Here is a 19,024-nt window from a genome sequence, read left to right on the forward strand (position 1 = left end):
ATGGCAAATTTGTCAGCAGCAGTGGCGGGTCTGCACAAAAGGCCCTGGGGAGGCACATGCTGCCCACGGACCAGTTGTTGCCCACACCTGGTCAATAGTGACATAGTGAATCTTAGAGCTATTTTAAGTATCCCCCGATGACTAGAATCCCCAGCTGGAAACTTTTCAGACTTTGCAACTATGAAAACTAGAAATGCACTTTTGAAATCTAAAGCTGAGTATACAATTCTTTCTTAAAAGATGGATTCAGCACTCCAGGGCATGATGATGGTCAGCCACATTCACAGAGCCCCTGCTTTAAATTCCTTTATTCTCCTTCCAAGGAGTAGCATGTGACTAGAAACCTACTTTTCTAATGTTTCTGCCTAGGGACACAAAAGAAAAAACACTTCTCTGTGGCAATTTTTTTTGTGCTTTCTAATGTTTGTGTGCATCTGCATCCTGCTTTTGTTTAGGCAACAAGAGAGGATAAATTCCCAAAGGGAAGAGATAGAAAGGCAACGGAAAATGTTAGCAAAACGGAAACCACCTGCCATGGGGCAGGTCCCTCCAGCTACCAATGAGCAGAAGCAGCGCAAGAACAAGACCAATGGAGCAGAAAATGAGACGTAAGTGGTACAAAAAATACAGAATGCTCTGCAGCCGTATCAAGATGCAAGTAATAAGGCTGAAGTTCTCATGCAGTGCCCCAACAAACTTCCCCAAATCATGTGAAAGTGTTAGAGCTTCTCCCCACTTCACCAACTGCTATAAATAAGAGGTAATTGCTCTTAATACTTAAAGATGGGGGTTCATATCCATGCTCAACTATGGACTGAGTAATTTGTATTGGAAAAGGTGCTAGTGTTTGCAAATGTGCACACACGTTCCATGTTCTGTAAAGTAGAAACAACAGTGCTCTTGATGGCTGAGGACTGACAGGATTAATACAGCAATGTACTCCCCTTATTAACAAAAGCTGTCTAGGTAAATGACTTGAGTTTTCTATCTGACTGTGGTGGGCAGGCTCCTCATGTCCTGACAGTGCAATCTTAAGCATGTTTACTCAGACGTGAGTCACACTGAATTTAATGGGACTTACTCCCTAGTAAGTGTACTTGCCAGCTCCTTGATACTTGGCAGGGGGTGGACACCAAGCAACAGAGGAAGGGGACACAGCCTCAGTGAGAGAGAGCACATGCTTTGAAAGCAAAAATTCCATGTTCAGTCCTTGACACCTGCAGTCAGAAAGGATCTTGGGTAGCAGGGCTGAGAAAGACCTCTGCCTTGATCATGTTGGATTGCTGCTGCTAATTGAGCTAAATAGTGATGGACTGGGTGAACCAATTTGGTAAAGTGGTTTCATGAGACTTTCTTTCATGTCCCCTGCTAATCTTCACTATGTTCAATGGGTCCCAGATCTGTTTTTTCTTTCTCCCCCACCTCCCCCACTTTCAGCTGCTTAATTTTGACCAACATATTTTATGTGCATGCAGGTTAACATTAGCAGAATATCATGAACAGGAGGAAATCTTCAAGCTCCGGCTAGGTCATCTAAAAAAGGTAAAAAAAATCTATTGTAAATTGCTTCAAAGATGCACTGGTTTCAGCTGCGGCCTGACTTCGTGGCCATTCAAGTAGTTGGTTCTGTGCTTTATTATTTATTTTGCTGATTTAGTTCAATTATTTGTATCCCACCTTTCAGGATACAGATCTTTCGGTGTGGCTCTTCAGTATCATTCCCTATTCCTATATACCAGAAGTAGGCAACCTTTTGGACCCATCGACACATTTGGCAGTTTGAGGAAATTGCCCTGGGCATCACCATAGACTGGCTGCCATGCAGAATGTGGCTATTCACAAAGGACAAGTAGAATCATAGAACAGTAGGGTTGGGAGGGGCCTACAAGACCATCAAGTCCAGCCCCCTGCTCAATGCAGGAATCCATGTCAGAGCATCCCCAACAGATAGCTGTCCAGCCTCCTCTTGAATGCCTCTCTAGGTAATTGGTTCTATTGTTGTATTGCTCTAACAATCAGGAAGTTTCTCCTGATGTTCAGCCGGAATCTGGCTTCCTGTAACTTGAGCCCATGATTCCATGTCCTGCATTCTGGGATGATCGAGAAGAGATCCTGGCCTTCCTGTCTGTGACAACCTTTCAAGTACATGAAGAGCACTATCATAACTCCCCTCAGTCTTCTCTTCTCAAGGCTAAACATGCCCAGTTCTTTCAGTCTCTCTTCATAGGGCTTTGTTTCCAGTCCCCTGATCATCTTCGTTGCCCTCCTCTGAACCCTCTCCAGCTTGTCTGCATCCTTCTTAAAGTGTGGTGCCCACAACTGGACACAGTATTCCAGATGAGGCCTAACCAGTGCTGAGTAGAGGGGAACTAGTACTTCCCGGGATTTGGAACCTGTGCTTCTATTAATGCAGCCCCAAATAGCATTTGCCTTTTTTGCAGCCACATCACATTGTTGGCTCATATTCAGCTTGTGATCAACAACAATTCCAAGATCCTTCTCGCTTGTAGTGTTGTTGAGCCATGTATCGCCCATATTGTAACTGTGCATTTGGTTTCTTTTTCCTAGGTGCAGAACTGGGCATTTATCCCTATTAAATGTCATTCTGTTGTTTCTGCCCAGCACTCGTCTATCCAGATCACTTTGAATTTTGTTTCTGTCTTCCAAAGTATTAGCTGTCCTGCCCAATTTTGTGTCATCTGCAAATTTGATCAGCATTCCCTGCACCTCCTCCTCCAAGTCATTAATAAAAATGTGGAAGAGCACTGGGCCCAGGACTGAGCCCTGCGGTACCCCGCTCATTACCTCTCCCCAGTTTGAGAAGATCAAGTAGCCTCCCAAAAGACCTTTCCTCCAACTTTTTTGTTAATCAAGGCAAATGGGTACCTTTCTTTCAGGTATACTCAGTTTGAATTCAGCAGAGTAGCTAAAGTAATCTTTTTCTTGATGCAGGAAGAAGCAGAGATTCAGGCAGAACTGGAGCGGTTAGAGAGGGTTAGAAATCTGCATATCAGGGAATTGAAAAGGATACATAATGAAGATAATTCGCAGTGAGTATTGGGCAGGGGAAAGCTGCATATTATGAGCTTGTGAAATGCAGTCAAGTTGCTAGAATGTGCTGTTTTGCATAGGTATGACACCCCTAACAAGCAAAGCATTAGTTTAGAAATTGGGAAGTTGCTATCCTAGAAGCCATAGCCAAACGATATAGTGCCCTTATATGTGCATTTATTTCCATTTATCTCCCCAATATGTTTTTTAAAGAGCTTATATATATCAATATCATGCTCCTCTAATTTCTGATGCTACTACTGGGCCAAGTCAGTACTAACTATTTCATTATTGATTTAGTGCCATCACTATTTACACGGTAACAAGCACAAAAAAGGAGCTTACAATTTAAAATATACTTGAGGTGTCATCTACTCATGCAGTGTGATTTTAACTACTCTGGCGATATATACCTGAGGTTTGGAACAAGCTGCCCCATTCCCTTTGGCATAATTTTCACCTGGTGCTTGTGCTCAATGGACCACTGGTGGATCTCCCAGGGGATGTAATAAATGTTTCTGCTCCCCTCAAGTCCTACCAGTTGTCTAGTGCAGTGTTTGATATGATCAAATCACAACTCTTTGTTGTTCCTGCTCTTATAGATGCCCTACATCATAATCGTGAAGCCCCTTCTTATGTGATCGCTGTAGGGTCCCTCATATATGAAGGCTTTTAAAAGTTAAAAGTAGCTTTTAAATCTGAAAGGTGCATAGATCTAGCATTTGCTGTGTAGATCATGTGAGAACAAGTGTAAGGACTGACAGTTTAACTTGCTCTCACCAGAGTAACACAAGCAGACCTCCAAGAGACAAGGCAAGCAGAAAACGCAGAGGCAAAGAAAAAGAAAGTAAAAGTGGGGTGAGGGTGGGGAGCAGGGAATGCAAGAAGGTGTGACAGCATCACCGATAATTGCAGGCTCTGAGTCATGCCAAAGAACAAGCTTGTGAAACAGATGGCCAACTCACATCAGTGCTTAGACCTCCTCTCTCAATCAAGGCAGAGAGAGCCTCCATTTTCCAGGATATCTACCACCATGAATAATTCAGATGGATGACCAGAATATTATAGCTGCTGAATGAATAAAGTCTCTTCTCCTCCCCTCTCCAGATTTAAAGACCATCCAACATTAAATGACAGATACTTACTGCTACATCTTCTGGGGAGAGGGGGATTTAGTGAGGTATATAAGGTAAGCTGGACCACCTTTCACTTGGTTGTCATAATTTGACTCCTTGCAATAAAATAATGCAGAAACCAACATCTTTGGTATCCGGTATCTCGGGTTAGGGCTGGTAAAGACCTCTGCTTAAGAACCTATAGATAAATCCTCACCAGTCTGAGCAGACAATACTGGGCTTGATAGGCTAATGGTCTGAGTCTGTAGAAGGTAGCTACATAAGTTGATTGCAGCTGGGTGGTTTTTCTTGGTTTTAAACTTGTTACTTAGTACATTTGTTTCACTCTGGGTTTGCAAGTGCATTCGTATGAAACAATGTAAACATTTGCAAATACTGTTAGGGTAATGGCATTCTAAGCAGGTCTACTTAGGAGAGATTACACCCTCGTTGACAAAAAGCTGTATTGGGCAGCAGCATTATATTAAGCTAGTGGTCCTCTCTCTTCTCTTCCCCCTCCCCCTTGCCCTGGACCCTGCTGCCCTGACTTGCCAGCGAGAATGGTTGCAGTAGCCTTTCTTAAAAAGGTTTTAAGAATGGTCCAATTTTACTGGCTGCGCAGGGCCCACTGCAAAGCAAGGCACTGAGCTACCAACCATCTTCGTTCTTTAAGAATGCCTCTGGGCCTGGAGAAGTAAAGGAGAGTTCTAGGGAAGCATTGTGGGGAAGTAAAGATGGCAGGCTGGAGGCCAGCACTTTGCTTTGCAATACATCCAATCACTACATCATACAAAAAAATTAAAACAACAAAAAAAGTGGGGGCAGCAGTTCTTAGCAGGTGCTGCAGCTGTAACTTCGTTATCTTCTTGCTCTTTGTTTGTGAGAATAAATGGGATGCTGGACATGGCTATTCAATAAAAATAAACATTTAACTGTTGCTTGCTCTGGTTTCCTTATATAGTACTTGGGGGTGTCTGACAGAAAATTCTCAAAAATCCACACAAAATTACAGCTTAAAATTGGTTTGTCTTTTTTCCATCTTGGAAGTGAGATGTGTTTAGGGTTGTGTCATATCTGGTGGTATTCTGGAGCAGCTGATCAGCTCTCCTCCTCTTTCAGGCATTTGATTTAACAGAACAGAGATATGTAGCAGTAAAAATTCACCAGTTAAATAAAAACTGGAGGGATGAAAAGAAAGAGAACTACCACAAGTAAGTAGCTCTGAATTTTGGATTGCAAGGTGTTTATGGATGTGTGTGTTTTGTTTTTTAAATGGCTTTTAAACTTCTAAATGGAACTGTGATCAGGAAAAAAATATCAGCACAAATTTTGTTACCTGACACATCTAAGAAACGGCAGGAGGTGTCCTTCCCATGAATAAAGAAGTATTGAAGAACTGCCCATTTTAGCAAATAAATTATTGGAGGGGCAGGACCTAGAAGGAACTGAAATTGCTTCAGAAAAGGGAAGGAATAAGAGCATAATGTTAAAGGGCAATTTGTCTCTGCAGAGAAGGACTCCTGAGAAGAAAATGTTATACTGGGGCTCCAGAATCTGCCTAAGCAGATCTGCCTAAGTCCTGGAGTAATTCAGGATGCAGATTTACCCTATGAAATCCTAAACGGTGGTTTGTGTTCCACATACCTTAAAACTTCCTCCTCCTCATATCTGATGATGATCTATGAGAAGAGTGTCTTAATTATTCCACTCATGTGCCAAGTTTAGTCTGCAAAGGCAGTGGATGGAGAAGTGTTCTCTGATACTAACAAAAATGTTGGCTAGATTTTTATATTTCACTTGTACCCTGTCCCAAGTTGTAGGGGGATAGGGGAGAGCTAGACATTAAAGTAAATAAAGAAATTTTGTTCTTACAGACATGCATGTAGAGAGTACAGAATCCATAAAGAGCTGGATCATCCTCGCATAGTTAAGCTGTATGACTATTTCTCATTGGACACTGACTCGTAAGTGCTGCTCTGTTTACAAATTCTACTGTGGAACAGGCCACTTGAATGCTTGTAATAAAGCCACTTGAAAGCCTTGGGTGTCCTAAGCCTTTGAGCTTTCTATAGCAGAAGTTCAAGACACAAAGGGGTATATAAGTGAGATCAATTTTATAATTCCAGGGTAACCACTGCTTCTTGATGTCTATCTGTCTATTCCCTTTCATTGTGGAATGGAATGCATGCAGCAAGGAATTGATTGGGGCAGGTGGGAATTGAATTGCCTTACTACACTCTACTGCAATAATTGGATGTGCAGAAGGGGGCAGGTATTGAAAAACTTAGGTGATCTTGAGTACATGCCTTGTCTCACAACAAAGACGTATGTTCGCTAAAACTATAGAAGCTGGTCAGGAGGGTCTGCAGTGAAAAATGCATATGCAGTTCTTTCTCCATGTTGTTGGAATATATCTGAAGGAATGTCTCTTAAATTAGAGCCTTAAAACATGTGTTTGCAATTGAGTCCTATTTGCCTATCCCAGAGTGAGATGGCTTCTCTTAACTGAGGACTTTTAATTTGTGTGGAATCCAAGGTATCCTAGACTTGTTTCCTTGCTCATGCTTTCAGATCCCTTTTTGGTCACTTTTAGGCATTGTGCTCTTGAGAATGTCTGTGCTATTTGCTGCATTATTTCTCATACTTGTAGCCCCCCTTTTAGCTAGTAGTCTCTAAGGTCTCCGTTTTTAAACATTTTGAATATTTATATTCCACTCTTCAATTATAACTGTTTGGGGAGGTTTCACAAAATATCATTAAAATATGATAACTTATAAAACAACTAATGACGGCAGCAAAACATCGGTACAGAGAAAACAACACCCTGGTTCGCATGACACAGCACTGCTAACCCACAACAAGCCATGGCGCCCACAGTCGCCACTTTGTATATTCAGCCCCCACTCGCATAAGCCGTGGTCTGTTCTAGGGTTATGCAAGGATTGTTTAACCCTCACATAATCCACGCTTGCTGGGTTCAAACAATACAACAGCCCCTGAGCAGGGGTTGGACATGCAAACTGGCAGCCCTGAAATAACACGCAAGTTGGCTGATGTGTTGTGCGAACCGGCCCAACATCAGCAGTTAAAAGGCCTAGGTAAAAAAAAGTCTTCACTTCTAAAAGATACCAGTGCCTGTGCTAGGGGAGCCACCCTGATGAAAGAATTCCAGAAGTGGGGCTGAAAAAGGCCCCTATCCGGTCATCATCTGTCTAACCTCACCTGGTGGGAAAATCTGGAGGGCCTCAGATGCCAATTTCTTTTCAGCCTCTGATCAACCTCTTGATCCATATAAAGAAATTTGAGTTAAAGGTATATTGCAGGGTAACTAATTCATGTAAACCATCACTGAGAGTAGAAAGTGCTAAATTGTTATGAACCAGCCTCTGGTTGTGCTACTGCAGATCTTCTGGGGATGGAAGGGAAAGCGGGAAACTTTGCAACACTTTATTGTAAGAACATAAGCTATTATGTTTGACTTCACTTCCTCCAGGTTTTGTACAGTGTTAGAATACTGTGAGGGGAATGATCTGGACTTCTACCTGAAACAGCACAAATTAATGACAGAGAAAGAAGCCCGGTCTATAATCATGCAGATTGTGAATGCATTAAAATATTTAAATGAAATCAAGCCACCCATTATTCACTACGATCTCAAGCCAGGTACGTTCATAGTGGGGTCTGGAACATACCACTGGAAAAGCAGGGCAGGACTGTTTGTTTTGCAAGTCTGTGCTTATGTGACAGTTTTTATCATGATAATTGCAGATTTCATAAGCCTTAAAACAATCAAGCTTCCAGTCCTTATGGCTGCATGTAAGACCTTTCCACAGTCCTGCCTTGAACACTTTCAAACCTTTCTTTCTTTTACATTTTAGGTTGTAAACCCCCCAGAGCAGAGACCTGTCTTTTTGTTGTAACTTTGCAAAGTACGATACATACTGGTAGCAACTATACAAATGATAATAAATAGGCTTTTTTTAAAAAGCAGATCGCTAGTGATCCTTAATTTTTTATTATTATTATTATTATTATTATTATTACCTTTCTATTTAGCTTGTGGCTTGGCTCACTTGCTTGAGTCAGCTGGAGCTGTTGCCTGGAGTAGTGCAACATCTCACATTCTGCTTGTGTCAGTCTCCATAGATGAAATGAGTTATACTTTGGGTGGGAAGAAAGCTGATGGATGGTGATTGTCTTAGGGCAGGTGGCCTTCTGATCTTGTTTAGGCCTCAAGATTCACTGAGTTCCTCCAAGGGAAACCTTCACCTCCCGTAACCCCCTGTCATGTATTGTGACACTCTAAATTTAGAGGGAGCTTAATGAATCATTTTTAATGGATAGGGAAGTGGGGTCCACACAGTATGAGTTGCATTAAGGTGGCTTTTTGGTGGTGGTCTGACATGTTGGTTGAAAATAAATGTGTGCCTGGTCTTTCTGCATTCTCATTTGGATCAGCCTGCTGCTTACCCAGCCACTCACATTTGTAATAGGCATATTCACCTTAAATTTTTCCCCTTCCTCTAGGTAACATCCTCTTGGTAAACGGTACCGCATGTGGTGAGATTAAGATCACTGACTTTGGCCTCTCAAAAATCATGGACGATGACAGCTACAACTCAGTCGATGGCATGGAGCTGACATCGCAAGGGGCTGGCACTTACTGGTTGGTGCCATGATCTCTTTCTTGTGCTGAACATTCCATAATGTCATAAGCCTAGAAACCCTGTCAAAAGTTTCCATTTCAACCCCTTACCATAAGAATAGTTCCTTAATACATCTGCGAAAAGCAGAGATCAGGAGCAAATGAAGGCATCCTTCATTCAAGAGGTGACTAAAATGTGAGAAATAGTGAGAGGAACAGATAGTTCAGCTGAGTGGGGGAAATAGTTTTCCACTAGTCATTATCAGTTTGACCTATGGGAAAGATTCCTTCCTGATTCCAGATAACAGTGTTCAGTTGGACCCGCATATGAAGTCATACTCAGTCTGCTATTCATTGGATACACAATGGACAGGGAAGCATTTATTAGATGGGGTGTCAGCTATCGCCCGTTAGGCAAAACCTTGCTTAAATCATATTCTCATGTATGTTTGGAGGTTTGGGCATATATCCTGTCATAGATATAGATGCTTTTATTTCTTTTTTTGCTTAAAGTGAACAATTCTCCCATACTTAACTCCAGGCATCAGATGCCTTCTCGTGGCTGCCAAAATGTGCTCATCCTGCAGCAGTGGCCTTCAGCTTGTCAAGAGGTGGGATGTACTTGGAACCCCATCTGCCTTGAGCACTATTTTTAGTGGAAAGGCAGTATATAAATTAATTTAAATAAATAGATACATTGCTGTAACAATCTTCTACCTGACACAAGTTGTGAAGGTTGTGTACTGTTTTGTGTAAGCAGCTTTTGGGATAAACTAGAAATCAAGTGCTCGGTATAATTAACCACCAGCACAATATATTCACCATGAGAGAAACTGCCCCTGGGCAGGCTAAAGCAATTTTGTTCCCCTTCATCAGCAAACCACCTTCCTTCCTCCTCTCTTAAAAACATTTTGTAATAAATATGTCAAGATAAAGTGCATAAAAAGGGTAAATATTTCATTATTATCAAACTACAAAAACAAGTCACAATTCATGATTCATAATTCAGTAATAAATCAGTCACATTTTAATATCAAGTCAGGACCTTAAAAACAATACATTATCATCATGATAGTTTATTAATTCTAATCAAGTCATTGCTAAATTGAAGACCTGGTTTGCGCAACACATGGCAGCCCACAGTGGGTTATCACCTCTGTTTGTTTCAGGGTGGCTTGTTGTGATGTCCAAACTTGGTGCAGTCTCCTCAGCGTAGTTTCTTGACAATCCACAAGGCACCCTGAGATCTCATGGCTTGTTGGCTTGTTCAGGGTGGCTTATTTCTAGAGTGGCTTGTTGTGCCATGCGAACACAGCAGAATGGCTTATGCATGGCTTGTTGGAAAGCAGCAAAAAACGCAGTTGCTCCTCATGATCTATCTAAATCTCCATCCTTCCTCCCTTCCCATCCACCCCTCCTCCGATTCATCACTAAGAAATGGCACTTACCCATATACTCCACTTCATCACGTCCCTAGACAGGGACACTTCCCCTCCCGCAACCTTCAGGGAGATTTGCAGAAATGTAATGTTATTTTTTCACCTTCAGGGAGATTTGCACAAATTCCTAGTAACTCTTGTGCTTATTCACAGTAACTATGGCGCTTTAGCAAATTTATGCAAATCTCTCAAAGGGTTTTTTAAAAAATAAAGTTAAATTTGCGCAAATCTCCCCAAAGGTGGGGGGAAATCTTCCCAAAAGCCCTCTAGCAGAGTAGGCTGCTGAGGTTGTGCTGCAAAGTGGTTTTTGTCCAGGTTTTTCTCCAGGTTTTTGCATAGGTCAGTTTGACATAAGATACATCAGCACATATTTTCAGCACATTCTTCCAAATATTCCAATAAAGTTATGATTCCAGTAACGTTATGTTCTCTGTGAGCCTGTTGTAGCTTCTGTTATTAGCATCTTATTAGATATGATGCTTCCTCCTCATCAGGTTTTTATCGTCAACTAAGATTCCAGCATCTCACATTAACTGTCACTAAGATTCAGCAAAATTCCAAGCAGCTGGATTTTTCAATCAACATGATTCATTTTAGTCCATTGTGGCTGCTCTGATATCTGCTGAATCGAATGGTATTCTGGGCCTAACACAAGCAGACCAAGAGTGACTAAGCCAAAATGCAGGGTAAGCGAACAGTCCCCTGGCAGGCCACTACCAGCGCTGGTGCTCCCTGACCTGACATTTGTCACGGGCAGGCAAGCAGGCATGCTGCTGCAAACAAACCTGGGCTGGCCCGGGGTCACTCTGGGTGGCTTCAGCCACTCGGCACATGCGGCTCGCCCCACTGCCTCCTTTTCCTCTCGGCCATTAGGAGGAGGTGACGCAGCACACACTCAGATAGTGAACTTAGACGGGAGGAGGAGGAGGCCACTCTTCCTTGTCACAAAACAAAATAGTTGTAGTAGCACTGTTATAATGGCCACAACTCACTGGTTGAAGACCAGTCAGCTAGAACTCCAACAAACCTCCAGGGGAAGAAAGTACCATGAATGTGGAGAGGCTGCTGAGAACAGTTCTTTAGGTCCCTTGGTCAGTGGTGGATTGAGGAGGAGGAAGAGGAGGCATAGCATAAAATATTCTGATCGATAATGATTTGTACCCTCCCATACCCTGTAAGGATCTTGGGAGGTAACAGCAACGTCTATATAACTGTTGTAATAACTATGGGCAGATATTAATAAACTCAGGTGGCTTCCTGTTCCTGAAGAGCTGTTTTTCCCACACTATTTGTGTTGCTGTCGTAAGTTGCTCATGGCTCAAACAGGAGGCTATTTTACACAGGTCAGAGAACTGGGAGCCCCTTGGCATCTTGCCATGATAGTGAATTCTTCTTATGTTGTGCTTCAAGCAACCAGGAGTGGCTATGACAGTCCTTGTATGCCATTTAAAACATGAAATATGAGACCTGGCCCAATGAACAACAGATGAGGCTGAATTTCAATGCGCTATTTTTAGATTGTAAGCTCCTTAGGACAGGGACGTGGCTTTTCTTTTGTTGCTCCCTAAAGTGCCATGCACCTTGACAGCACTACCTAAACCAAACGTTCTATATTATTGTGTGCGATTTTCAATATAGTAAATGGCTACCACAACTGGCAATATGAAATTTAGTAGTTGTCCTGAGGAAAACTGTTCCGTGACATGAAAGGTTGATCCAGAGGAAAGTAACAGACATATGCTTAAATAAACATGGCTAGTCTGCAGCTGTTAATCTGTCTCTTCCTCAGGTATCTACCACCGGAGTGCTTTGTTGTTGGGAAAGAACCTCCAAAGATTTCCAATAAAGTTGATGTTTGGTCTGTGGGAGTAATCTTCTACCAGTGTCTGTATGGCAGAAAGGTGAGCAATGTAATTCAGCTACCGTTGAAGGACAACGGAGCACAGCAAGGAGCCGTCAGTCTTCTGTGGCGGAATTCTGTATGGTGTTTAGCACAAGAGTTCAGATTCCTGTGAACATTTTCCGCTTGCTTTCTGGTTTTAGTTTTTAAAAAGCACATTTCTGCTTCATTATTTTGGAGGAACTTCTAAAGATGTGCAAATAGACTCTGTTAAAGGCTCCAGCGCTCCAGGAACAGAGCTTCTGTATTACTGTCTTGTGGGTTTCTGTAATTTACCCATAGCCATGCACTCCTGAATGCAATATTTATTTATTTTAAAATTATAGGTTCTCCCATCTAACTTGAGGATGGCTGTCTATTAGGAGTTTGGGAAAGGAAAACTTGGCTTAATAGGAAAATGAGAGGGGAAGCAGACGTGTATAAGGGCAGTAACTAGAGTCCATGTGGAGAGACAGGGTCCTGTACAGAGTAAACGCCTCTTACTACCTTATTGATGTTCAGTATGGAATTTCTTTGATTTTCTAACTTTAAATCAAAAATCACTTATACACTACCATGAGAGCTGCTAACCTTTCCCTTCAAAAAAGTTGCTGGATTTCTGTGAAACCTACTGGATCTCCCCCCACCCCCACCATCCTTTTGAAACATGATTAATGACTATATAGCATGCAGTTTCCTTGACATACACACCCCATTCTCTCCCCTTCCTCCCACAAGTTTCCAGTTTGATAAAAAGCTGCCGTTCTCCTCCTCTGCAGCCTTTTGGCCACAACCAATCTCAACAAGATATTCTGCAGGAGAACACAATCCTTAAAGCTACAGAAGTGCAGTTTCCTCCAAAGCCAGTGGTAACACCAGAAGCAAAGGTAAGAAAGGGTTTATATTTCATACAGTTGAGAAAGCTAAGAAGAATATAGTGACAGTTTACATACAGTAGAGACCTTTTAAGCTCTCACTCATGTACAGAAAGGCACCCAGTGATGAATGATGCTCCCATCCACCAGCAGAGGCAGAACTTGTAGTGGCTTGAAGTTTGTGCGTGGGAGGGTCCCTCTCTTTCTACTGCTTGTGGCAGGAGTGCCCACAGTTTCTGGAGTCTAAAGCTTAGAGGCAATTATACACTTATTTTCGACAAATCTCTTCCTCATTCCTTTTCCTTTCTGTTCATGATGATGTCTACTTACCTCACTCACTTGCTGTGTGGTACATCTGGATACCAGCTCACTGCAGCAAGATGGGGGAGGGAACAGACAGCAGGATAGTGGAGGGGAAAAGGTGGGAGTAGTCATGGCTGCCTTTTCTATCATTTCCACTGAAGACTTAAAAGAGAAATGCCTTTTAAGCAGGGGTAAGAGATGATTGGCTAGGGAAGATCATTCCATAGTCACCCATTCACTGAATAGGCAGTGCAGAAAGACAGGGAACGTTGTTTTTGAACACTAGTTGCCATCCGCCCCTTTTAAAGTAAACCTTGTCTGGTTTTGCTAGTACTGACTGCCCTTATTCCAGAAAAAAAGTACCAATACTAATATGTCATGTGTCTTTTCTCTTTCCTGCGGTTGTTTTTCAGGCATTTATCAGACGCTGCCTTGCATACCGGAAGGAAGATCGAATAGATGTCCAGCAGTTGGCTTGTGACCCTTACTTGCTTCCTCACATCCGCAAATCTGTATCAACAAGCAGCCCAGCTGGGGCTGCTGTTGCCTCAACTTCTGGATCCTCTAATAACAGCTCTTCAAACTGAGCAGGAACAATAGGCCAAATATATATATATATATCCAGAACTGGAGAAAGAAACCGAGAGAGTCAGACATGTTTTGAGAATGTAGCCTTGGGATCAGCAAGGAATCTACAAAACAGCCTCAAGAAACCGGTATCAGGTTCTTTGTTTTTCTCTTGCGTTCTTGTCCCATCCGTAGAACAAGGCATCATTGATTCTCAGCAAGGATGTATGGCAACTTAAGTCAAGCTAAGTGGCCAAAGAAGAGGAGATTGGTTGGTCTCGTGCTGAGCAACTGCAAAGGCACTAACCGCTCTGGGCAGCGGGGGAAAAGATGGTTCCATGTACTGTGAAACATCCAACCAACACGGACCAGGGTGTGGTTCCATGACACAGGGTGCACACACTTTGTGTGGAGAATTGCGGACTTGGCGGCAGGGTAAAGAGGCTGGACTTAGTCCATTGTCAATATTTAAAATACGTTCTTTTCTTTCAGATTTTAGGCTACATCTCATTGGAGGGAAGGGGAAGTAACCACAGAGCTCAGAACTGCGAAGTTCTGCTGGGGGGATTGGCGTAGGACTCTTGTGCCCTTTGAAAGGGAGCCAAGTATCCTGTCTGTTGACAGCACCAGCATTAACATGTTATCCCAAATAATTTCAATTTTAAAATAACAATTTTATTGGTTTTTCTTGTTATAAGATAAACTAACTGGCAAGTCAGCATGGCGGCCCCACCTACTTCTCCTTAGAAGAAGCCTCATATTCTTTGTGTGGGTAGGGGGGTGAAATGTAATGCAGAGATTGCATTAAAGCTGTGCGCATACATTTCTCTCCCCCCACACTCCTCAACCTGCACACATAAAAGCTGCTTCTGGGCAGGCACTTGACAGTTCCCCCCCCCCCCCAAAAATCTTAATGTTTCTTTTTTTCTTTTCTTTTTAAAAAGGCTTTTCTCATTTGGTTCTCAAACCCATTCACTTCGGTGTCTTTTGCTCTCATTAACAGACACACAGATGCTGGCTCTTGCAAAACTCTCTAGTCAAAGCACTTTCCCTCCCTCTCTCATCTTTCCCCCTTCCTTTTTTTAATATTTACTTTCTGTACTGTCTGCTGTGTTAACACCCCAAAGGCATCCTCAAGAACAAGCAGACTTTCTGATCTTTAATCTTGTATTCCATTTCCTTTATCCATTAAAAGGTTTGGGGTGTTTTGTTTTGTTTTGAGTCCTTGACTTTTTTATCTTTAAGAAAAACATTAAAACCAAAGAAGAATCCTCAGAACCTTGTGGCAGAGTGCTGTTCTCTCATGTGGCCAAAATGATGTATGCTGAAAATACCTTAAGCAGCACGGTATGGTCAGGCCCGGACAGGACTTCATTTCTTCACCCACAGGGAATGATCTTCAGTCCTTCCTCCTTACCTTCCTGCTGGCAGTGGCGCACGTGGAAGCAGGCGGACAAGGCGGGGGGGGGGCAGCCATATTGAGATTTGGACAGACAAGCGTGGGGGGGCAGAGCTGGGAAGCAGAGACTGTATGTACGTGCGCGCGCACTCGCCTCTTACTGCTTCTGCGGACCAGGCGGACAGGGCCTAGCTGTTGTGTGTGCGTTCCATCCCTCCTTCCCTAACAGCTCAGTCACCAGGATAAATATACCATTTGGCTGGTAGCGGAGCCCACTCCTCTGTTTAAGTGTCATTAAACGAGTCTGCGCAAGGAAGTGAGGAAATTGATATGTCATTACCACAACTGAAGGCACTGTTAAAAGGTTCATTATGCTTAATTTAAACAAAATATCTCAGCCCGATCAGGTTCCGATTACAATCAGAGTGTAATTTTGGGGGTGGGAGATTTTCCCCACGAGTGTGTAATGACCTGTGCCTCAGAACTGGAGGAGCGGCTTTTTGTTTTACTGTGAGTCATGGTTATTTTTTTCCTCTGGTGGGAGAGCTGACATTTAGACCCCTTCTATTGGGCACAGAAAGTAGGTGAAATCTGGGGCCAGAGAGAGGAGCATACCAGTGCGTTCTCTGGGGTTTCTTGGCTTCTGATAGAGCTCATTCCTCCCCCCACCCCAACAGGTAATTTGCCTCTGAACATGTATGAAAGAATAAAGCTTTTTTGTCATCTCTTCTTCCCCACCCCCACCCCAGCCTCCCTTTCTTATCTTAAAAGAAAACCAGCACGTGTGTTTGTTCCTTTTAGGGTTTGGCCATGCCAGTGTTACTTATAGCTCTTTCACCAAAATGCAGCTTGGAGCCATACCTGAACTGGTAAAATGCAGAGGCAGTTGTCATGGCTGCCATGGCAGAGTACAGCCGCTTATATGCTTGTTAGGGACAACAAACTTTGATCCTTCAGCCAGGCTGGGATTGGGTTCACCTTATTTTTCCGCAGCTGAATTCAAAACACGAAACAGACTGCTTGTGGTAAATGCTGAGACGTAACACCTTAGCCTTTTTTTGCTTTCCCTCCTTAAACGTTAACCAAGTCTTCAATTTGGACAGGTTAAAATTTGCATTGGCCAGTTTGTCATTTGGCTAATTCTTGATCATCCACAAAGAATCCTATCCCAAATGAGACTTATTTAATTTTGTTAATGACTTGCATACATTGTATTTGTTCCATTTTCCCCTCCCCTCAAAGAATAGTGGCTGTCAGATATTTCAGTCCCTATTAGTTGTGCCTGAGCAGAAGCCTCGACCTTTTCATGACATTCATCACTGAAGCAGGTTAGATCACTCTGGATAAGAAATGCAGACTGTGACTTTTTTAAAAAGTTGTTGCTGAAATGAGTTTTATTTCAGGTAACCAAACTTTTTTATTGCCACACTATTCATTTTACTGAAAGGGAAAAGGAAAGTGTATGGATTTGTAACTTGAAACTAGGCCAGACTGTTTTGGCTTTGCCCAACAAACAAAAATATGGATATTAAACAAGTTTTAAGAAACTGAACCTCTTCACTTGCCTGTTATGTTTAAACTGTTGATGGGTGCTTAAGCCTGGGGGGGGGCAGCAGTTGATGAACCAGGTGTAACACATCCTTTGCTCTGAAAAGAGAATGAGTAAACAGCTTGTTAGAGCCCATAAAAATACTGTTGGGAAAATATGTATTGCTTATTTGTAATAGGAACAACAATGCCAGACAGATCCATGGTTCAGACAACCGTTTCTGTTGGCTCAGTTCTGTTAATAAGCAAGCGTAGGGTGGCAAGCTTCTGAATGGCACAGAACCTTTCAGGTCAGGAGTTAAATAGAGGAAATAGAGTCAGCACCTTCCTCCAAATGTATGTAGCATTCCACGGGCATTCTGTTCAAACAGGGAGCTCAAGATTGGAGGCAGAATCCATTATACTGAGGATTTCTTCGCTGTTTTGCCTCAAACGTTTCTTGTCCTTGCATTAAGACTTCAACTGGTGTGACAAATGCCTGGCGAAATTCAGAAACCAGATGATTTTGCATTCCAAACAGTGAGAGAGTTTCTGGTAGATGGGGTGGGGCTTCAATCCCCTGTATAAGTTTTACCTTCCCACTTCACTAATAAGCGGATTAGTTTATTCAAATATAATTAACTGGTGTGCTTAATTTGTATAATTTAAAAGATCTAAGAATTATTTTTTCTTGGCATATTATTTAGGTAAGTTAACTCTAATTTTTGCCCATTTCATTTCAATGCACACAGAAGGCCATGCATGTGTATGTACCGCAATTTCTCAGGGCTGCATTGTCTATTTTGTGCTAAATTAATTTTCCCGTTTCATGAAAACAAAAAAGCAAGCACATTCAAACCTATGGACTATCTTCTTGGCAATGCCCAGGAAGGCAGGGAACACAAGACTGATTTTTGTTCTGTTTGGGGCTCTACCCCCAATTCCTTTCCTGCCTTCACCCAGGACAGCTTTCTCTCTCTTGAGCTCCCTTCTCTGGACCTTCTCTTTCATTTAAAAAAAAACACACACATACACGCTCCTTACTTTCACTCCTTGTCCTGATAACCTCAGTTGGAAGGGGAACCTCATCAGAATTCTGCAAAAAAGACACATATTCAGAAAGTTAAGAAGCCCTGCACCACATAACCTGCCTCCTCAGAACCTGCTGGCGGCATGCGAGCTGCTTGCCTCGGTTGACACAGATACCAAGCCCTGCAGTCAGCCAGCAGCATCCAAGCATGTGGAGCAATGCCAGCAACAGAGCAGAACTTGGACGGCATCCACAGTTAAATGGGGCTCTTTGGGGGCTCCATCAGCTCAGCCTGGCTGGCAGCTCCCCAGGATCCACTTCAGACAACGCCCTGCTCATCGAACCCCTTCCAACCAGCTGCAGGCAAGTTGTGGCAACCAGTTAAGCGAGGGTTGAGGACTCTCCTATTTAACACTGAAGGCTTTCTTCCTTTATTTCCCAAAGCTCTAGCAGCTCTTGGGTTAACCTCAACTACCCAGAAAACACCAGCATCCAGCAGGGCATCAGTCATCCCCAAATCCAAGATGTCAAACAGAGAAGTCCTATTTTCAACAAACTGGTAAAGGCAGAATAGACCACTCCACTCCAGAATAGAAAAGGAGCTAATTAATGTAGCACAAAAACTGCACTCCCTCTTTCAGGAGGCTGTGGGGGAACTTTAGGTCCCGTGGTTGATGCCCCTAAGGCAGCCCTCCTACCTGGAGCCTTTGCTCCTAAAGAAGTGGATGCCCCACTTAAAGATTCCATGCTGAAAGCTGCTTTCTGGAAACAAGCGTTGGAAGCTGTTGAGGAGCCAGAAGGTATGGTGGAGAAGCCAACTTCGCTCTTAGAGACTTTGTGTGGCGCTCAGGAGCCTGCTCCAGTGTTGGGGATATCATCCCCTCAACATCGTACTCCTCCAGTTCCCCAGACCCTCCTAGTCCGGGTCGGTGTAATGCATCGTCAGTTGCATTCTGGTCTCCTTGGCTCCACTCATAAAGCAATTTCTTAAAGAACTTCAGAATTTGGCTCCCCCAATCCACCAGCTAACGCTGGCGTGGAATATCTCTGTAGTTCTGAAGGCTTTGACATCTGAGTTGTTCAAGCCTTTAACGACCACAGGTCTTTGCCTCCTGACATGGAAGACAGCCTTCCTACGCATAGTCACATCTGCCTGACGATCTGATGAACGATGTGCACTGCAGGTGAGCCTTC

General features: G+C 43.0%; 1 protein-coding gene across 15 annotated transcripts in view; it reads left to right on the forward strand.

Annotated features, from left to right (window-relative positions):
- The window catches only part of TLK2 (tousled like kinase 2), a 79,333-nt gene extending 62,510 nt beyond the window's left edge, over positions 1–16,823 (forward strand). For all 15 annotated transcript variants that reach the window (XM_084804386.1, XM_084804376.1, XM_084804382.1 and 12 more), the window contains 11 exons: positions 456–608; positions 1,476–1,542; positions 2,953–3,050; positions 4,159–4,240; positions 5,286–5,377; positions 6,041–6,130; positions 7,660–7,829; positions 8,694–8,832; positions 12,040–12,151; positions 12,909–13,016; positions 13,721–16,823. In XM_084804386.1, coding sequence (XP_084660512.1) covers positions 456–608; positions 1,476–1,542; positions 2,953–3,050; positions 4,159–4,240; positions 5,286–5,377; positions 6,041–6,130; positions 7,660–7,829; positions 8,694–8,832; positions 12,040–12,151; positions 12,909–13,016; positions 13,721–13,894 — 1,285 coding nt within the window. In that variant the 3' untranslated portion in view covers positions 13,895–16,823. The remainder of the gene's footprint in view (positions 1–455; positions 609–1,475; positions 1,543–2,952; positions 3,051–4,158; positions 4,241–5,285; positions 5,378–6,040; positions 6,131–7,659; positions 7,830–8,693; positions 8,833–12,039; positions 12,152–12,908; positions 13,017–13,720) is intronic.
- Positions 16,824–19,024: the final 2,201 nt, after the last annotated feature.

Source organism: Heloderma suspectum, chromosome 6 (genome assembly GCF_057233095.1).
Source record: "Heloderma suspectum isolate Gila_16-S chromosome 6, 16-S_ref, whole genome shotgun sequence".
Classification (NCBI taxonomy): Eukaryota; Metazoa; Chordata; class Lepidosauria; order Squamata; family Helodermatidae; genus Heloderma; species Heloderma suspectum.